At 42.3% G+C, this 20,105-nt stretch overlaps 1 protein-coding gene across 7 annotated transcripts in view; it reads right to left on the bottom strand.

The window, feature by feature from the left end:
• The window catches only part of PTPRC (protein tyrosine phosphatase receptor type C), a 272,629-nt gene that overhangs the window by 150,823 nt on the left and 101,701 nt on the right, over window positions 1-20,105 (bottom strand). For 4 of the 7 annotated variants that reach the window (XM_077452732.1, XM_077452737.1, XM_077452736.1 and 1 more), the window contains 4 exons: window positions 17,567-17,647; window positions 16,672-16,689; window positions 12,225-12,446; window positions 7,674-7,781 (listed from right to left, as the gene is read on the bottom strand). In XM_077452732.1, the coding sequence (XP_077308858.1) occupies window positions 7,674-7,781; window positions 12,225-12,446; window positions 16,672-16,689; window positions 17,567-17,647 (429 nt within the window). The remainder of the gene's footprint in view (window positions 1-7,673; window positions 7,782-12,224; window positions 12,447-16,671; window positions 16,690-17,566; window positions 17,648-20,105) is intronic. The other 3 variants (XM_077452733.1, XM_077452739.1, XM_077452738.1) reach the window with 1 other exon arrangement.

Below are 20,105 nucleotides of genomic sequence, written 5' to 3' on the forward strand. Positions count from 1 at the left end.
TTTTAACACACATTAACATGTGCATACGTTGCTTTTGTTTTTAATGGTGCTTGTTCACATATATTATATAGCACACTTCCTGGCATAGGGTGGCGATGCTTGCTCACCATATTGTATCTATGGAGGAGCAGAATAGTCACAAGGACACTAGAGTTATGGCAAGATCAACAGGCAATCTTCTATATTTGCAGGAAGTGTACTTGAGCCCGAAAGGTATTTGCGGGCCTGAAAACAGAAAACAAATGCAGCCACCACTTCTAAGGACTGGTAAGCTGCAGTATATTTTGTTCTTGGGTTTAGATACAATTTAACAGGTGAGTTAATCTTTTCTCTGTCCCTCACCTTTTCTCTATTTTTAACTAACTCCAAATTAACCTCTTAACACTTGATCCTAAATGTAACCCTTAATCTACTCCCTAAAGCTAGCTTAACTCTGAAAAGTTAAAGTAGAAACAAAGGCATTTTGCTTCAATTTGGATACTTTTTGAGTAAGGGATTGTTATAACCAAAGTCAGATTTTTTTTTTGATTTTTTTGTTTGTATATGTGTTCTGTTGGGGAGATTTTCATTCACTTCCTATCCTATAACCAAAACAGGAAGTGTGGGAAATCCCTGGTAGTCAGCAGAGTCACAAGGGCTAGTGCCCTCATCAGAAGATTTCCCCTCTATTTCTGTTCTGGCGACAACTCAAAATTTGGGATTTTCTTTTACTGTCACTTTTGGTGATAATGGGCAACTGAACAAATAGAGAGGGGGAATCTCCCTAATGGTTGCACAGACAGCAATAAAAACCTGACAGGTGTTCTAATCCCTCTCCACTCTATCCAAAAAGAAAAAAAATGCCTTTAGTTATACTTTAAGTGTTGTGTTGAAAAGGCTGACTTAAAGTGGAGTTCCACCCAAAAGTGGAAGCTCCCCTTATCTCCTTCCTCCCCCCACATTTGGCACCTTTCGGGGGGGGGGGGGGGGAACGGATACCTATTTTTGACAGGTACCCGTCCCCACTTCAGGAAAACTCCTCCTTCCTCTGCCGCCGGGCCAATTAGAAAGCGCAGTGCACGTCACACCTGTGCAGTTTTCCTTACCACGAATGGCAGCGGCAGCACCCGAGTGCCGATCCGAAAATCAGCTGGGGTGTCGACATCGCAGGAACCCTGGACATGTAAGTGTCTCAATATTAAAAGTCAGCAGTAGGGTTGTCCCGATAACGAACATTTGCCTACTTATACTCGGGCAAATGCTCTGATGCTTAATATGATATCTGGACAGTTAGAGGTGATAGGTGTGGTGCTGGGGAGGAGTTAAAATCATCAATCTCCCTGACAGCTGCTTCTCCTTCTCTCTATCCCGTGGCTTTCAGCTATTTTATTGAAATGTATACAGGGAGATCAGTGATTGTAACTCCTCCCCAGTGCCGCACCGATCACCCCTGACTGTCCCCCATATGTTCCTCCGGTCCCCCTCCATGCTCCTCGGTCCCTCACAATGCTCCTCTAGTTCCCCTCCGTGATCCTTTGTTCCCCTTCATACTCCAGTCCCACTCTGTGCTCTTCGATCCCCCTCCACGCTCCTCCGGTCCCCCTCTGTGCTTTTCGGTCTCCTACTGTGCTTCTCTGCCCACACTGTTCTTGATCTGTCAGGATGGAGAGTGGAGGAAGGAGCAGGTAAATATGTAATTTACCGGCTCCTTCCTTTTCCGAATGCACAGAGTCAGTGTTCATTGATAACTGTCACTGAGCATCGTAAACTGTGTTCCACTGGTGAAATCACCAGAGAAAATATATATATTTCATTACATGTAATGGGGTGGATTCACTAAAGGCACCAGAGCTTAGTAAATGAGGAGAAGCTCTACTGACTTCCATCATCCAATCATGTGCAAGCAAAAATGCTTTTTTTTTTTCACTTTCATTGCATTTGATTGGGTATTCTTTGTAAAGCAAAGTTTTACCTCATTTACTAAGCGCTGGAGCAGTTTGTTTATATGCATTATTGTTGGGAGAACTGATCCAAAAAGGTAGAGACTACTCAAAATGTGCTATTATATTTTTACATTCCTTAAATACTGCATGCCTGAACCATTAATTACTGTATGCCTTTAATTCTTTTCCTTCTGCAAATTGACTTAAACTCATTTTCAAGCGATATCAACTGACAGTTTTGAGCATTTGCGTGAATTGCCAATTTCTAGATTGCATGCAATATTTAGGGAAAATGTGTCCAAACACCTAAATACCACATGTGAGATGCATTTGTGAATGGAGCCTATTGATCCTTACAAAGATGGACCCATCTCTCTGCCTCCATTATTTTATTTACTTATTCAAATTTTTTTATTCAACTTTTTATTCAAATCTATCCATTCCATGCATGTGTTTCCACTGTGGAGACACTTATAAATTTGTAGTGTTAGGGCTCCTTCATACGGACGTGTCCATGTACGAAGCCCGCTCTGCTCAGCAGGGGATCGCTCCGTCGATCCACGCTAAGCGGGAAGATGATAAGTCCGTCTCTGCACACTGCTCTCCCCTATGGGGGATCGGATGAGGACGGACCGCAGAGTCCGTCGTCACCCGATCTGATCCACAGACAGATGGAAAAGTAGCTGTTTCCTCCGTCACACTTTTTTGGATCGGAGTGGGTCGGATGTCAGCGGACATGTCACCGCTGACATCCAATGCTCCATAGAGGTCTATGGAGCGTCTGTTCAGGTCCACCTGAAAAACTGACAGGCGGACCTGCACGGACAGTCCATGGGAAAGAGGCCTTAGGACTGCAAGCAACACAGGGTGCCGTGACGAGGCCTTGCAGCTTTCACATGCGTTTGCAAATGTGTGCTAACTAAACCCCTGCTTTTAACAGACGAGTAGACAGGTTAATTTGATGGTTCAGCAGACTGGTTGGTGAGTTGAGCTATGGAATTGTTGTCTTACATATAACGTAATCCTTCATCCACAAATTAATTAATACCAGTGTTCTGTGTGTATAAGGTTATATATCAATAAAGTTATTATCAACCAATGTGTGTCAGTAGATTGTTATCAGTAACAAATAAAGATATGGATCATGTGGCACCTGTATATCGATTAGCAAAAAGGTACTTATATATATTTTTTTATCATTATTAATATAACTACAATGCCATCATCCCTAAACAGAAATAGAATGGACAAAGTATATTAAACAGTGTGTGTTTATTATCACTCTAACTATACTTTTGTATACTTTGTACTACAGAGTATTTGTTTCCATTCATTTGATTGTGATATGTGTATTATTGGTTTTCATTTTTCTTTTACTTTTTATTCACTGTCATACTTTATTTCTGTGAAAAAGTGTAAAAGAAATAGGGGAATGAAGAGCCAGAAACATGTCCAGAATTGTTCAAAGTTTCCTCTATAACCCTCAGGGGCCATTTAACCTTTAGGGATCCGCGCTATAGCCGAATGACGACTACAGCGCGGACCTGCTTTGCCGGGACAACGTCTATTGACGTCGCCCCATGCACAAGCGGCCTGTGCGCTCTGTGATCACAGATCGGAGCAAGGGGTCGATCCCGACCCCTTACCACGTGATCAGATTTCAGCCAATGACAGCTGATCATGTGATCACAACAGAGCCGGTAACACAAAAAAGGCAATCACCGGCGGCCGTGAGAGGAACTTCAGTCCCGATCACGGCGAGCTGGAGTCAGCTCATCAGTGCCCACCTGCCCCCTGCCAGTGCCACCTAAGTAGGGGAAAAAGTGAAACTCATCAGTACCACCCATTAGTGCCCATAATGCCACCCATTAGTGCCCACAATCTGCCGCAAAAACAGTGCTGCACCTCAGTGCCACATATCCATGCCCATTAGTGTCATCCATCAGTGCCCACCAGTGCCGCCCATCAGTGCCCAGCAGTGCCACCTATCAGTGCCACCTATCAGTGCCCATCAGTCCCATCTATCAGTGGTACCTATCAGTGCCCATCCTTGCCACCCATCCGTGCCATCTTATCTGTGCCCATCTTTGCCCATCAGTGCCACCTTATCTGTGCCCATCAGTACTGCCTTATCTGTGCCTATCGGTGCCACCTTATCTGTGCCTATTAGTGCCACCTTAACTGTGCCTATCAGTGCCCACCAGTGCAGCCTATCAGTGCCCACCAGTGCCGCCTCATCAGCGCATTTCAATGAAGGAGAAAAATTACCTGTTTGCAAAATTTTATAACAAACTATTAAACATGATTTTTTATTTTTTTTTGCATCTTTTTTTTGTTTGTTTAGCAAAAAATAAAACTCCCAGCTGTAATTAAATACCACCAAAAGAAAGCTCTATTTGTGGGAAAAAAATGATAAAAATGTCACCGCTCATATGACCGCGCAATTGTCATTCAAAGTGAATCAGCGCTGAAAGCTGAAAATTGGTCTGGGCAAGAGGGGGGTTTAACCACTTGCCGACCGCCGCACGACGATGTACGTCCTATTTTTGAAGAGGGATATCTCGGTAACGGCAGCAGCTGCTGCCACAACCGAGATATCCATCTCTTCAGGCGGCGGTCGGCTGTACGATAACGGTGGTCTCCGCGGCGGATTCGCCGCGAGATCACCGCTATCGGCGGCGGGAGAGGTGCCACCCCCCTCCCGCCACCCTCCCGCACCTTCCGCCGCTTACCGGAGCCGTCGGTAGCGGCGGAGGCGATCGGGTCCTTCCGTCTGCTGGGCATAGAGACAAGTGAGGCTAAGATGGCCCCCACTCGTCTCTATACCATAGGAGGGCGGAAGCGACGTCAAAACGTCACTTCCGCCCATACCTCTTAAAGGTATATATTTTTTTTTTATGTCAGATTTTTTTTTTTTTTTTTTTTTTTTGCATTTTAGCCCAAATATGAGATCTGAGGACCTTTTGACCCCAGATCTCATATTTAAGAGGACCTGTCATGCTTTTTTCTATTACAAGGGATGTTTACATTCCTTGTAATAGGAATAAAAGTGATCCATTTTATTTATTTATTTTAAAAAGTGTAAAAATAACTAAAATAAATTAAAATAAATAAGAAAAAATTTTTTTTTTTTAAAAACACCCCGTTACGACGAGCTTGCGCACAGAAGCGAGCGCATACGTGAGTAGCGCCTGCATATGAAAACGGTGGTCAAACCACATATGTGAGGTATCGCCGCGATCGGTAGAGCGAGAGCAATAATTCTAGCCCTAGACCTCCTCTGTAACGCAAAAAATGCAACCTATAGAATTTTTTAAATGTCGCTTATGGAGATTTTTGAGGCTAAAAGTTTGACGCCATTCCACGAGCGGGCGCAATTTTGAAGCGTGACATGTTGGGTATCAATTTACTCGGCATACCATTATCTTTCACAGTATAAAAAAAATTGGGCTAATTTTACTGTTGTCTTATTTTTTTATTCAAAAAAGTGAATTTTTTTCAAAAAAAGTGCGCTTCTAAGACCGCTGCGCAAATACGGTGTGAAAAAAAGTATTTCAATGACCGCCATTTTATTATCTAGGGTGTTAGAAAAAAAAACAATATAAAATGTTTGGGGGTTCTAAGTAATTTTCTAGCAAAAAAAAACTGTTTTAAACATGGAAACACCAAGTCCGAAAAAGAGGCCTGGTCCTTAAGTGGTTAAGTGCCCAGTAAACAAGTGGTTCAAGCCATTGAACCACCTTCATTTCATCTTCCCTGTTGGCTACAATGCATTTTACTATCAGGGGCGGACTGACCATTTGGCCACTCGGGCACTGCCTGAGGGCCCCGGGACACTAGGGGGCCCCATCAGGGTTGCCAGCCTCAGTAAAACCAGGGACAGTATGTAAAATCTGTGTTTTTTTTACATCTGTCCCTAAAATGTCCCTTACCGACATCCTTTTGGTCTAAAAATCTTTAGATTATAGCTGCCTCACCTCTCCAGTACCTTCCCAGCCAATAAAAACATGTCTGTGTATACTGTGTAATTGTATACTGTGTGGTCCCATAATCTCTGATTGCCTGGGGGCCCCATAATCTCCTATTGCCCGGAGGCCCCATGAGTTGTCAGTCTGCCCCTGTTTACTATAATGGTGAAACTCCATTGACATTTCATTGAATTTAAAGAGTTTAACTCATCCCTACTTAACAGCTTATAAATATTTGTTTTTAGCCTTTAAATTGCTTTTTTTTTTTTAAATATCCTGTATATTACATTACCAGTCCCAGCCTGTCAATGTGCTATTGTCAATATGCCTCTCTCTGTGCAAAGGCACAATGACTGCTGAGCTGGCAGGTTTGTTAAAAAACAAGCACATGCGATCACTATGATTAACTGTCATAGTAATTGTCTGATTAAGATCAGAGTGGATACTGACATGTTTTTGTTAAAGAGGAAGTAAACCCTGATGAGTTTACTTCCTCTTTGATTCCCTGTAAAGGCAAAGCATAATGGACTACTATGCATCGTATAGTAGTCCATTATGTGTCACTAACCTGACACAGGAGCCAGCGAAGTCACCGCTGTAGTTCCGAGCGTCCATCTTCTTGGTGGGTCTCGCTGCTCCGGCGCTGTGATTGTCGGAGCAGCGATGATGTCACTCCCGCACATGCGCACGGGAGCCGACACTCGCGGCATATCGCCGCGATCTGTGGCTTACCCAGTGCACCTGCGCGCCACTGTCTACGGCGCATGCGCCGTAGAAAGCGGTGGCTGTCTTCAGGTAAATATCTCCTAAACCATGTAGGTTTAGGAGATATTTCTTGGACCTACAGGTAAGCCTTAATCTAGGCTTACCTGTAGGTCAAAGTGGTTTGTAAGGGTTTACAACCACTTTAAATTGGAGCTTGTACTGTTGTGGGCTCTTAGTTCTCAAAAGGAACATAGATTAAAGCAGTATTAAAACCCAAAACAAAAAATGTGATATTTTGCAAAATACCAATTATTAGTTGTAGCGGCTGCATTCGTTTTTACCCAGTGATCTGACCAGAAACACACTCCATGTATTAGAGTGCCCCTACCCTGGATAAAGGAGCACAGGGGGCATATTTGGACAGCAGCATTGTCAGTGTTGGGGGAGGGTAGTGTTAGATGTACTAGCAGATTTAGATACACAAACAAATTGAAGCCAAACTAGCTAATGCTAATAACAGCAGTTTTTGTTTTCTTTTTTGGGTAAAAGGTTTTATACAAATAAGTAAAAGCACATCATTGTAAGAACGGTTGTCAGTGGTAAATGGTTTGTCTCTTCTCTGTAACTGATACATTCTGCTGAAGATCTCATTCTTTTGTAAAAACAACAGACTTACTGGCTGGATCCCCTCATGAAAATAGAAGAAAGCAAGCCTAAAAAAGCAATTTCAAAACTATTTCAGCCATCAAATCTAAGAAATGGTAAGTTGCAATAGAATAAATGTTTGCTTTTTCATTTAATACTTCCTTAATGTTCCTTCAAGAAGTAGAATCGCACAGGTAAACGCTCATCATTCTGCAGGCAAAGACCAGCAATTTAGCAATGGGCCTGTATCCCTATATGCTTTACATGTAAAAGAATGTATCCTCTTTACCAATGTAACATAATAATTGAACACGTATCCCTAAATATGCCCAAACTGTTATTTCTATAGATCTTTTGATGAAATGGGCAATTTGTGTCTGTGCCCTATTAACTAGCAGGAAATGTTTTGTCTGATAGTATACCCAGCACTTACTGTCAGTACAATTGGTCTTTACAGTCACATTACAATTTGATATGTTTGTCCAGTTGAAAGTGGCTTCATATTTATCCGGAGTGGCAGTTAAGGTCAAAATTGCAGGATCTGAAAAATAGTTTTGTAGTTAGTATACTTATAAACCAGTAAATGCACGCAGTGTTTGGATTTTTATATACAAAATAATCAGTGGACTGGTAAGTATTTTTCCCATTACAAACAGACGAACAAATGGACCTAAAGTCAGTGATGTTGTTACAAACTCCTTCAAAAACGCTGGTTACCGGACTGTTCTACTTCTTTGATATCACAATAGTGAGTAACCTACCTGGAGCAAGCACATGGAGTCAGAGTTCTTAACCGCCATACTTGTTATGAATCTCTTTCTGGTTTTATTGCTGTCCCTTTTGGGAAGATGTCCTCTCATTTTCTGTCAGACTGGAAGTTAAAATCCCTCCAACAAGAATATAGTATTTGGAAGAAATATTGTCTAGAATTAGAGCCTGTTTACACTTGTACTTGGAGGGTAGTACAAACAGGCTGTTGAATCATATTTTTACCACCCCCCCTTAGGCTGCAAGGGCAGTCGGACGTGCCCCCCCTCGCATTTAATGGGCAGTACTGCTGCCGAACACGACCCATTTATGTGAAAAGGATGATGCAGCATTTATGAGGTAAACAGGAGGTGAGGAAGCAAAATATTGCCTCCTCGTCAACAAAAGCAGTAGAGAACTTTCACTTTGCAGTAGGAATGATCACATAACTTAATTAAAGCTGTACCTTCGGGGAAACAGCTAAATACACAGACAAAATACATTTATGGGAGCTACTTTACCTGCTGGATTAGTATTTTTGTGTATCCAGTACTGAGACTGACAGACAAGGAGACCTAATCTTTTTCTGTTGCAGTTTTACTTTATTTTACAGGTCATTTCCCCACTCACACACTGTGACTGGACAGTGAAAAGAGCAGCAGCATTCTAATGAACTTATCTTTCTCTCATTCTACTCTCTCTCCTCCCTTCAGTATGCTCCTTGTACAGGAGTACACCTGATTAGCTTATTGTGCTGCTTCTTCCTCCTCTTCTCTTAGCTCTGCTGTACAGTAGACTGTGTCAGATTCAGGTACTTACACTGCATAGAATGAAAATAAATGTAATTATGTATTAATGATTACAGTGCTACATTAACATGTAACAGAAAAAGGGGAAAGAAGGAAATGTGCCAAGCCATCAATAGTATAGCACTTTTTATTAAAGGATCATGAACACACAGTAAAAATTCACTTACAAACTCTCAAGGTGAGAGGCAACTGATAATTCAAGATGGGACCATCAAGGGAGAGTCCAGTCCGCATGTAAGCTGGCTTTCCTTCCCTCTCCTTCTTCTGTTACAGCCCTCTGAAGCACATCTGGCTACTCCTTTGTGCATCCTTCCAGCTGCCTGCCCACCGAGTCACATGGTGGTAAAGGCAGCGCTGCAATTGCATGGCTGGAGAGTCTGTATCAAGCGTTATGTACCACGCTAACCGAAATTGAAACGATGCAAAGACTGCTGATCACTCAGTTCTTGGTCTTCAATGAGCAAAGAGCAGTATCTGTCAGTCACTGGCTCTCTGCTCTGCCCCTCCAGTGCTCACTGGAGCACCGGGCTGTGGATGGGGCAAGAGAGGCTGGCTCAGGTTCTCAGCGGCTTACTGAGAGTTTTGAGCCAGCTGGCGGTCCGGTCATCTGGGTGAATCATTACATTGAAGGCGGGATCTCTCTAGAGACTGGACTAGCTCAGTGACATCAGCGGACAGCAGACTGTCATCTGAAAATGGGTCACAAGAGTACATAATGAACTGTACTCCTGTGATCTATAGGGGAAGTATGGCCCAAAGAGCTTTGGTTCCCAGGCGAACAGTGAACTGACACTTTTCTTTCCTGAATGAACAGAGCGATAACTTCTGTTTACTCATTACTGAAGTATAGTAAATACTGTACTATATTTCAGTTTGTGAATGAATGGAAGTTTTCATACAGACTCTTATATCATTCACCTACAGTGCAGCTGAGGCTGCAGAGATAGGAACTGTCTTTAGTCCCTTGCTCTGTCTCAAAAAAGAGTCTGTTCACACTCCTAATGTCTCTCCAAAGCCCCCCCCCCCCCCAAAAAAAAAATCTGTAAAAATCTGTAAAAAATATTTTAAAAAAATAAAATTGTACCTGTTAAAAACATAAAAATCATAGTAACACACATTCACACGGGCAGACCAATTGGGTCTGCATGTCAGTGTTTTAGGCAGTCCCGGTAAAACCCTCTATTATACTTTATGGTAGCGACAGATGTAAACGGACTTGTGTCCGTTTACACCCGCCTATATCCAATCCACTAAAAACAGATGGATGAAAATCCTCATCTGTATAGCAAATCAGATGGCAGTCGAATGTATATGGACTGGCGGGCTGTTTACATTCCACCACCCATAAAGGAGATTGGGCTGTGTCTGTTCTGCATAAGTAGTTCTGCAGTAGTATTTGGCGGCAGGGGATGCAAAGGGACGCATTGCAGCCGCAGCATGTAAACATCCCTGTCTGCTGCCTATTGCACCTTAAGGGGTGATGCAGCTCAACAGCAGATTTAGACCGTAAGTCTAAACACACTTCACGTGGGGCATACTACAACAAGGTTGTGTTTAGCTACACAGCATTGCAAGAGTCTTCTGTGCATCCCCATGCAGGCAGGCCCATCAATGTCAATTGGGACACAGCGGCTGCAGGGGAATGCACAGGTGTTCTGTGCATTCCTGTGTAAGTAGTCCCATTCATGTCAATTGGGACACGGCAGAAGTATGGACACTGCTCCCAACTTGACATCTGTGTGGGTGCATGTCCCTGAATACTGTCTGCGTTTGGGGCTATGCACCTACACCTGAATAGATCTGTCCTTACAAATGGCATGAATGCAACTGCCTGCACAGGGATGCTCAGAGCACCTGTGCATCCCTGTGCGGGTAAACACGGCTCTCCACATGGCCCTCCATGGGCGTATGCTTTAGTATACCCCATGTAAACAAGGTTATAGTAGGAATTTGGCAGGAATTTTATGTTGTTGTTAACAAAGTTATGTTGTGTTTTATATGCTAATAAGGATTTTTAGTTAAAACAAAAATTTGATAAACATTTGCATTGCACAACTACTATGTCCCTACAGTAGCACCTTCTTTTTATTCTACTGCTCATGTCCTTTCAGAAAATATGTTTTCAGGAGTCTTTTACAAACTCTGAATGTGAAAAATGAAAACCTCCAGATTTTAATAGTTCACAAAAAGACGCAATTTAAAGTGTACAAATATTTGTTATTTATTAACTTAATACAGGTTAAACTTTTATATTTAGTAGGAATCTAGCAGGAATTTTGTTGTGTTTGTATCTTTTAATAATGATTTTAGTGTATTCTTAGCAAAAATATTGATTTAATTAACATTTGCGCAAATATCATGGGGCCTTAATCAGTAGCACCTTCTTCTTTTTTTCTTTTTATTCTACTGGTCATGTGCTTTCAGAAAATAAGGTTTAGGAGTCTTTTACAAACTCTGAAAGCTGTAAGGAAAAAATAAAAAAAAGATGGAAAAATTGCAAAAATGGTCCGGCCAGCTGAGTTTAAAAATAGACCGCAGGGCCTGGCAGCGAAAAGGTTAAAGTGACAGGAAATCTGAACCTGGGCTATAAAGTTCAACTCTAGCAACAGTTTTTTAATTTTTCCAGATTGGTGTAGGAATAAAACTCGGACTGTCATATATTTAATGCAATCTGTGACCCCTTTAAAGAGAGATTTTGCTGAGATAGTAAGTAATGTTCAATCTCCCCAGCTGAGCCAAAGAGTGCATTAAAATGCTTTTTATTTAATAAAAAAGGGGGAAGAGTTAGAACAACTTTCAGGTTATTATTACTGCCTGTGTCGAGTACGGGTGATATAGCTGGAGTTGACATTGAGATCAAAAAATGGCAAAAACTGAGGACACTCCCCGATAGTTAAGTAGTTTATAAGCATAGTTTGGGACTTAATATGGATCATGTAGCCAGGAAGGGTTAAGGGCCCAGCTGGAGTTGAGTTTTAAAGTTTTTCCACAAAAAATAACCACACGCAGAGCAGGGGCGGACTGACCATTCAGCCACTCAGGCACTGCCCGAGGGCCCCGGGCCACTAGGGGGCCCCATCAGGGTTGCCAGCCTCAGTAACACCAGGGACAGTATATAAAAATCTGTGTTTTTTTTTTACATCTGTCTCTGAAATGTCCCTTACTGACATTCTATTGGTCTAAACATCCCGAGATTATAGCTGCCCCACCTCTCCAGTACCTTCTCAGCCAATAGAAACATGTCTGTGTATACTGTGTGATTGTATACAGTGTTTGTGTGTTTGTGTATACTGTGTGGTTCCATAATCTCTGATTGCCTTAGGGCCCCATAATCTCCTATTTCCCGGGGGCCCCGTGAGTTGTCAGTCCACCCCTGATGCAGAGTTAGCAAATTGCTAGTCAAAAGTATGCAGGTTGACGTAACTTACCAGGTGGCACAATCAAAGTTAAACTGATGTTGCATCCATTAATTTGGCATTTGATAGTCGTTGGTTGACATTGATTAACACAGAATTCATACGAATCTAATGTGAATAAATAGTTCCCTTGACAGGTCATGTTTTCACAGAGTATACTGTTGTTAAAGCGATTCTCTACGTGCAAGTCTTCCGTTTTATTGTTGTAAGATGGCTGGCGGAATTTTACACCACCTGTCAGAGAATTAAATAAAATAAAAATTCACTTATCCGCTAAGGAAAAAAAAGTAAGACTAAACACAGTATGAAAGGAAATATATTTTAATGTTAATAATACAGCATACAACTGCATGCCGAGCAAACAGCCCAATATACAATTTAACACATGTATAAGGGGTTGTGTCTGCCAAATCATTTGTACTTTTTATCAGCTACTCTTGTGATCTACATACTCTTGTCTGCCGGACAAAACAGTCATATCTTCACCCACTACTGTGGTAACACTATGACACACTGCCAGAGTCCTGATATGTGAAAGGGATTAATTAGGGCACATTAATATTATCCATTCCTTTTTAAAATGACATTATTTTGTTTTGGCAGGTCTACCTCTTATTTTATTTGACAAGTATCCACTTGTCCTGAAAAAGAACCTCTTCTTAAACTGATAAAAAAAAATCCAGTCCTATTTCGAGTTCAGTTATTGTTCTCGGCATTTCTATCTCATATGGTAAAGCATTCCACAGATGAACCCCTCTTACTGTACAGAACCCCTTCCAAAATGAATGTTTTTTTTCTAATGTCCCATTAGCCCTTGTACACACGGTCGGAGAATCTGTCGGAATGAGTCTTATCGGACTGTGTCGTCAGATAATCCGACTGTGTGTGGTATGCATCGGACTGATTCCGTCCGAATCTCCGTCCGATCCAAATTTCCAACATGTTGGAAAGATTTCCCGACCAACTGGGCCGGACGGACCTGAACCGATCATGTGTAGAGCATTTTCATCGGACCAAGTGCCACGCATGCTCAGATCAAATTCCTACATCAAAGCTATTGGCTACTAGCCTGAATGTAGTCCCATCGTAATGAAATTACGTCATCACGTTCTGAAAGATCGGATTTTTCGCCAACTTGGCCCGACCGTGTGTATGCAACAGTTTCGGGCACAACCCGTCGGACTAAATCCAACGGGCAAAATCCGACGGATTTGGTTGCCGAAATCTCCGACCGTGTGTACGTGGGCTTACACTTGCACAGTCCTCAAGATAAAAAGATCAATTGCCAAGTTTTTAAACTGGCCTTGAAAGTCTGAATTCCAAGAATTGTGTCACTTTCTAAAAAAAATGCTGAATTACTATGAAATTCCAAAGAAGTGCATCTTTAATTTACATCTGATGCCCCATACACACGGTGGGACATTCTGACCACAAAATCCGTCTGATTTTTTCAGACGGATTTTGGCCCAAACCTGTGTTACATACACCACGGTTGCACAAAGTTGTTGTAAAATCCGATCGTTCTGAACGACATTAAACACGTACGTCGGGACTAAAAATCGGCCAGTAGCCAATAACTTTCGTCTCTTAGTTTATTCTGAGCATGTGTGGCACTTTGTGCGTCGGAATTGTCTGCACACGATCGGAATTTATGCAATCGGATTTTGTTGTTGGAAAATTTTAGATCCTGAAACGTCACCTAAGAATGCTCGATGTTTGATGTAGCTTTTTACTAATACATTTTCATCCTTTGTGCAGCAATCCTCTTGCAATTATATATATATATATAGATGGAAAAAGTCAGATGGAGCCCACACATAGTCGGATTTTACGAAAACATAATCCGATCGCTCATTCTGACCATGTGTATGGGGCATGACAGTTTTACTGAGCACTGAAAGTATAGCTATTGTTGCCCTCCTGGTGCTCTGACAGAAAAGACACTGCCTTCTACTACAGAGAAGCTCTGCCCATCCCCTCCTATCTGCTGCTCATTCACAAAAGGCTTTGTATTTTATGAATGGGTTCACATATTACAAAGCTTTCTGTGACTGGACAGAAATAGGGCTAAGGTGGGAAGAGCAGTTGCTTATGACTCTGCAGCTACAGGAACTGAGACCAGAAGGTCCAGCGTCAGACCACCAGAAGTACAGTGATAGCGAAGCTCCTGGCGCACAGTGAAAATAAAAATTGTAAGATAAAGAGATGAGTCCATGAGGTAACATTCATCTCATTGGACTTAAGCCCTGGTAATCCAAAACATTTCAAAGTGGCTGAATTCCTGAAGTTCAACTTTAGGTCCACTCTAAGGCCGCGTACACACGGGCGGACTGTCCGCCCAACTAGGTTCGTCAAACAGTTTGACAAACAGTCCGTTCAAAATTAGCATGAACGGACTTGACCACACACGACGAACGAACAGTCCGCTGAAAACTTGCGCGATGACGTGAACGGCACGTACGACGGGACGAGAAATTCGACGTCCAATACACTGCAATGCAACCTTCGCCGTGTAAATTCTTTCTGAGCATGCGCAAGACTTAGTTTGTCGAACAAGCCTACACACGAGCGGACTGTCCGCTCAAACCAAGTTTCAGCGAACAGTCTTACGGAAATTCCGAAAAACTTTGTTCGTCAGACTGTCCGCTGAAACTGTCCGCTGAAGCCCACACACGAGCGGACTGTCCGCTGAAACACTGTTCAGCGGGCTCTAGCCTTAAACAATCCATTTGATTTGAATCCAATTAGGCACCTGCCCTACATAATTGTTATTAGCTCTAAAGAAGATAATGTAACATGTATTATCCAAATTGATAATTGCCAGTGTTTCTAAGTTTTAAAACCATTTAGGCCCCTTTCACACATGCGGACAGTATGTCCGTATTTCATCCATCCGTTTGCAGATGAAATACGGACATACATGCATTCCTATGGGACAGCGGGTGTCTGCGGATGAACATCTGCAGACACCTGCTATTGTCCGCCTCCGCAATTGTCTGATTCTGCAGACGGAGGAAAATCCTATTTTTCTATCCGTCTGCAGAGCGGATCAGATGAACACAGACAGACAGTCCGTGCTCATCCGATCCCCCATAGAGTAGAGCGGAGAGCTGACAGGGCGGTCCCTGCACAGTGTGCAGAGACCGCCCTGTCAGACCGCCCTGTCCGCCGGTGGCTCAGCGGGGACAACGGAGCGATCCCCGCTGAGCAAGCGGATCATCACGGGGCGGATCATTACTGATCCGTCCTGTGTGAAAGGGGCCTTAGGAACTACATATTAATGTGTTAAATATGCTTATTTTTACTGACCCACACAGCACAGTGCAATGCTTATGATTACGTACAGAATATTGTAACATCATTTATGCGTTGTTTGTGCTATTTAAACCCTTCCCAACCACCGCACGATGATATACGTCGGCAGAATGGCACAGGTGGGCAAAAGGGCGTACAGGTATGTCCCCTTTAAGAAGCGGCATTGTGGGCATGTGTGCCCGCCACATGCTCCATGATTGGATCCCATGGGTGCCCGCGATCGTGTCACGGAGTGGAAGAACGGGGAGATGCCTTTGTAAACAAGGCATTTGCCCATTCTGCCTAGTGACATGACAGGGATCTACTGCTCCCTGTCATCGGGAGCAGCGATCGATGTCATATTAGTAGTAGCCCACCCCCCATAGTTAGAATCACTCCTTATGACACATTTAACCCCTTGATCGCCCCCTAGTGTTTAACCCCTTCCCTGCCAGTGTCATTTACACAGTAATCAGTGCATTTTTATAGCACTGATCACTGTATAAATGACAATGGTCCCAAAATAGTGTCAAAAGTGTCTGATGTGGCTGCCATTACTAATAAAAAAAATAATAATAAAAATGCCATAAAACTATCCCCCATTTTGTAGACGCTATAAATTTTGCACAAACTAATCAATATAGGCTTATTGCGATTTTTTTTTATCAAAATTATGTATAATACATATCAGCCTCAACTGAGGAAAAACATTTTTTCTTATATATTTTTGGGGATATTTATTATAGCAAAAAGTAAAAAATATAGCTTTTTTTTCAAAATTGTCGCTCTTTTTTTGTTTAAAGCTCCAAAAAATAAAAAACGCAGAGGTGATCAAATACCAACAAAGAAAGCTCCTTCCGGGGCTGAAGTGGTTAAAAAACAGTGATAATGTTTCAGAAGGGGTATCAGAATGTAACCAGGGATAGTCTCCTGACTGTGGCGGGGAAATAAACAAATGGCAGACTGTAATAACTTTGTAGGTGGTTGCAGTACAGAGAATACATGAATATTACAAATGCCTCAACCATTGTACTAATGGTTGACAAATGCCTGTATTTTAACTAAAGTTTAACAAAACTTTTAAAGTTTGTAAGCCATGTGCACCTTCTGTGTTAAAAATGTGAATGAAATTCAAGGATCAACAGTCCAAACACAAAATACTTACTGCATGGGTCTGAAACAGCTGCAAAGAAAAAAAAAAACAGATTAGTTATTTGCAAAAATGACAAAAAAAAAAAAAGTCAACATCAGTAAAATAGTTGCAATAACAGCATGGAGAAAATGATAAGACTGCATATTTTGCCTGTGTTTGGAATAGATTGTTCCATGTGTGCTGCCATTCCCAGACTGCTGTCTGAAAAATACAAATGTCTTGCCATGGTGGCTAGATTGCTTAATAGGCCACCAACTTGGGACAAGTATGGAGTACAGGAGTTTCTGACTTACCTGGCTGCATACTTATGGCCCATACTCGTGATCTGAAAATCAGGCGAAAAATACCACTTTCGACATGATTGTATGATAATCGGATCGTTAGTACAGAGCTTTCGAGAGCCAATCACTACAGTTCATCTAATATAATTAGATCAGACAAGCACGAAAATGTTCCTCCTACGATACCAGATCATACGATTTTCGTTTAATCAGTACAGTTGTCATACGAAAATACAATACCAATACACTACAATACACTATATCACTTCCGATTTATTTTTTCTGTCATACAAGAATTTTCGTGACTTTAGTAACCTATTCAATTTCTACTTGTGACTAGTAAACGACAAAAAGTCGGACGATCTGTCGTCTGATTTTCCGATCGTGTGTACGGAGCATAAGTCTGGGCCACTGATTAACAAAGTGGTGAAGCCAGCAGGTTTAAATGACAGCCAGGAAACTACCAACTTCAGAAAAGGAGTGGGAAGACAGCACAAGCATTTCTCAAATTCTAGTCTACTTATTAACTTGTTTAGAAAATGATGATAGAACAGTGCAGCCTTGTTGTATTGTATTTTGCATGCATGCCAAGCTATGATTGCAGTGGATGCAGGTCTGCTTGTCACCTCCAGAGGTAGAAGGGGACACACTCGTGGCTAGTGCTGATTCTGGTGATGTGGACAGGTGGGAGTCAGAGCTGGTAGGACCTGGAATGTGGAAAGACAAACAAAAGTCTCAGTACTTAAACCAAACAAAATGTATATATAGTAGTGTATATGACATGAATATTTCTAAGCCCTTGTACACACAATAGGACATTCCGACAACAAAATCTGTCAGATTTTTTCTGACGGATTTTGTCCGATACTGGTGTTGCATACACACGGTCGGACAAAGTTGTCGGAAAATCCAATCCGTTTGGAACGTGATGACGTTCGTTGGTTACAATGGGACTACATTCAGGCTAGTAGCCAATAGCTTTGGTCTTGTAATTTGATCTGAGCATGCGTGGCACTTTGTCCGATCGGAATTCTCTACAAACGATCGGACTTCGTCCGATCGGATCATGTTGTCGGAAAATTTTATATCCAGCTCTCAAACTTTGTTGGTCGGACATTCCGATGAAAAAAGTCCAATGGAGCCCACACACGGTCGGATTATCCGACAACACGGTCTGATCGGATATTTTCCGTTGGAATTTCGGGCCATGTGTACAAGGGCTAACGGGTTTTCCTGTTAGAAATAGAGAGAGAGCCTAAGAATGTAGATGTCTACAATCTAATATACAGGACACTAAAAAAAAAGTAAAAATGAAAAGTGATTTTTAATACAAAGAGAGTGAGTGGTATGCTATGAGAATGCATTTTATCTACAACTTTTAGCCCTTGTACACACGGACATTCAGACGGAAAATGTCCGATCGGACCGTGTTGTTGGATAATCCGACCGTGGGTGGGCTCCATCAGACTGTTTCCGTCGAAATATCCGACTGACAAAGTTTTAGAGCTGGGCTGTAAAAATTTTTGACAACATGATCCGATCAGACTTTGTCCAATCGTTTGTAGAGAATTCCGATCGGACAAAGTTTGTCAGACTTTGTCCGACCATGTGTATGCAACACTAGTTGCGGACAAAATCTATCTATCTATCTATCTATCTATCTATCTATCTATCTATCTATCTATCTATCTATCTATCTATCTATCTATCTATATATCTATCTATCTATCTCTTTCTGTCTATTTCTATTTCTATCTATCTATCGCAGCATGGTCAGTTTTCTTCTTTGCATTCTACTTGGGAGCACATCCTGACTGTAATCCAGTGGTCAGACTTGTGCTGACACAACTCCCTGCACAGCTGTTCACTTGGAAGGTCAGTATACTGCCATTGCTCTGCCTCCTCCTGCTCACACACCCCCTAAAGTTTCCATCCCCACCCCTATAAGTCTCGTATGCAGTTGAGGTCTCTAGAGTTGTCACCTGTCTGGGGTTCACCCGGACAGTTCGGGTTTGGAATCATGCATCCGGGTTTCAGACTGCCTGAAACCCAGACACATTATTCAGACTGGACTATGGCTTCCCAGCTTGGTAGCTGGCTGCAGTTGTCTAAGCTGAAAGTGTCTGTTATACTCTCTTTCATGCTGCCAAAAGCCAGCACTAACAACCCCCCCCCCCCCCAAACACACACAGATGGGAGAGGAGAGAGGGCTTGATCTGTCTGCTCCTCTTCCTCCCGCTCCTACCCCTCTGTGTCTGCCTACACTCCAATTCCCAGGGCTGTGCCTCAGAAAAGGAAAGTGGGGGCCGGAAATTTGAAGTCCAGCAGCCTCATATACATCTGGATGAGAGGTTCTGACTGCCAAGGGGTGAATGACCTCACCATCCATCCATCCCTGTCTGTGACTGAAGTCCCCACCCTTCCTCCCCTTAACACCAGAGGCCCCAGTGTCCCCCCTTACATCAGAGTTCTTTCCGTACATCAGAGTTCTCAGTGTCCCCCCTTAAATCAGGGTTTCCAAAACATCCATTATGCTAGAGTCCCCAGAGTTCTCCCTTACATCAGAGTTTGCAGAGTCCCCCCTTACAGTGAATGGGAACTCTAAGTGTTCAGATGTAAAAGGGGAACTCTGTGTGACGCTTGTTATTAACTTCATATTATTAGAAATGTTATTTATTAGCAAAATATATGTATAAAAAAAAAATTGCTGTGCACCACTAAAGTGTTCGGGTTTGACTAGAAGAAAAGGTGGCAACCCTAGAGGTCACTCAATTACAAAAAAAAAAAAAGAAATAAACATTATATAAATATACACGTTTTTCTTTGCATTTCTATTTGACCTAGATTGTTTCACAAGGTAAGGATTCACATATACTTTAACAGCTTTACAACCACCCCATAGCAGATTTACTGCTACAGGGCGGCCACTCTGTGCAGAATCATGGATATGCATGTGATTCTGCACATCCGGGTTTTGACCCGCCGATCATTCTGTACACAGGCTATGTAAAAAAGGCAGACTGTCATGCTGCGAGTAAAGAAGACATGGATCCTGTGTTTCTGAGAAGCAGGAACATCGATCCATGTCTTCCAGTAGTAAAAGCACCTACCCCACTACACTGAAATATTAGCTAGGCACACATTTAACCCTTTGATTGCCCCTGA

This window comes from Lithobates pipiens, unplaced genomic scaffold (genome assembly GCF_037356315.1).
Source record: "Lithobates pipiens isolate NorthernLeopardFrog02 unplaced genomic scaffold, aLitPip1_a1.2 Scaffold_23, whole genome shotgun sequence".
NCBI lineage: Eukaryota > Metazoa > Chordata > Amphibia > Anura > Ranidae > Lithobates > Lithobates pipiens.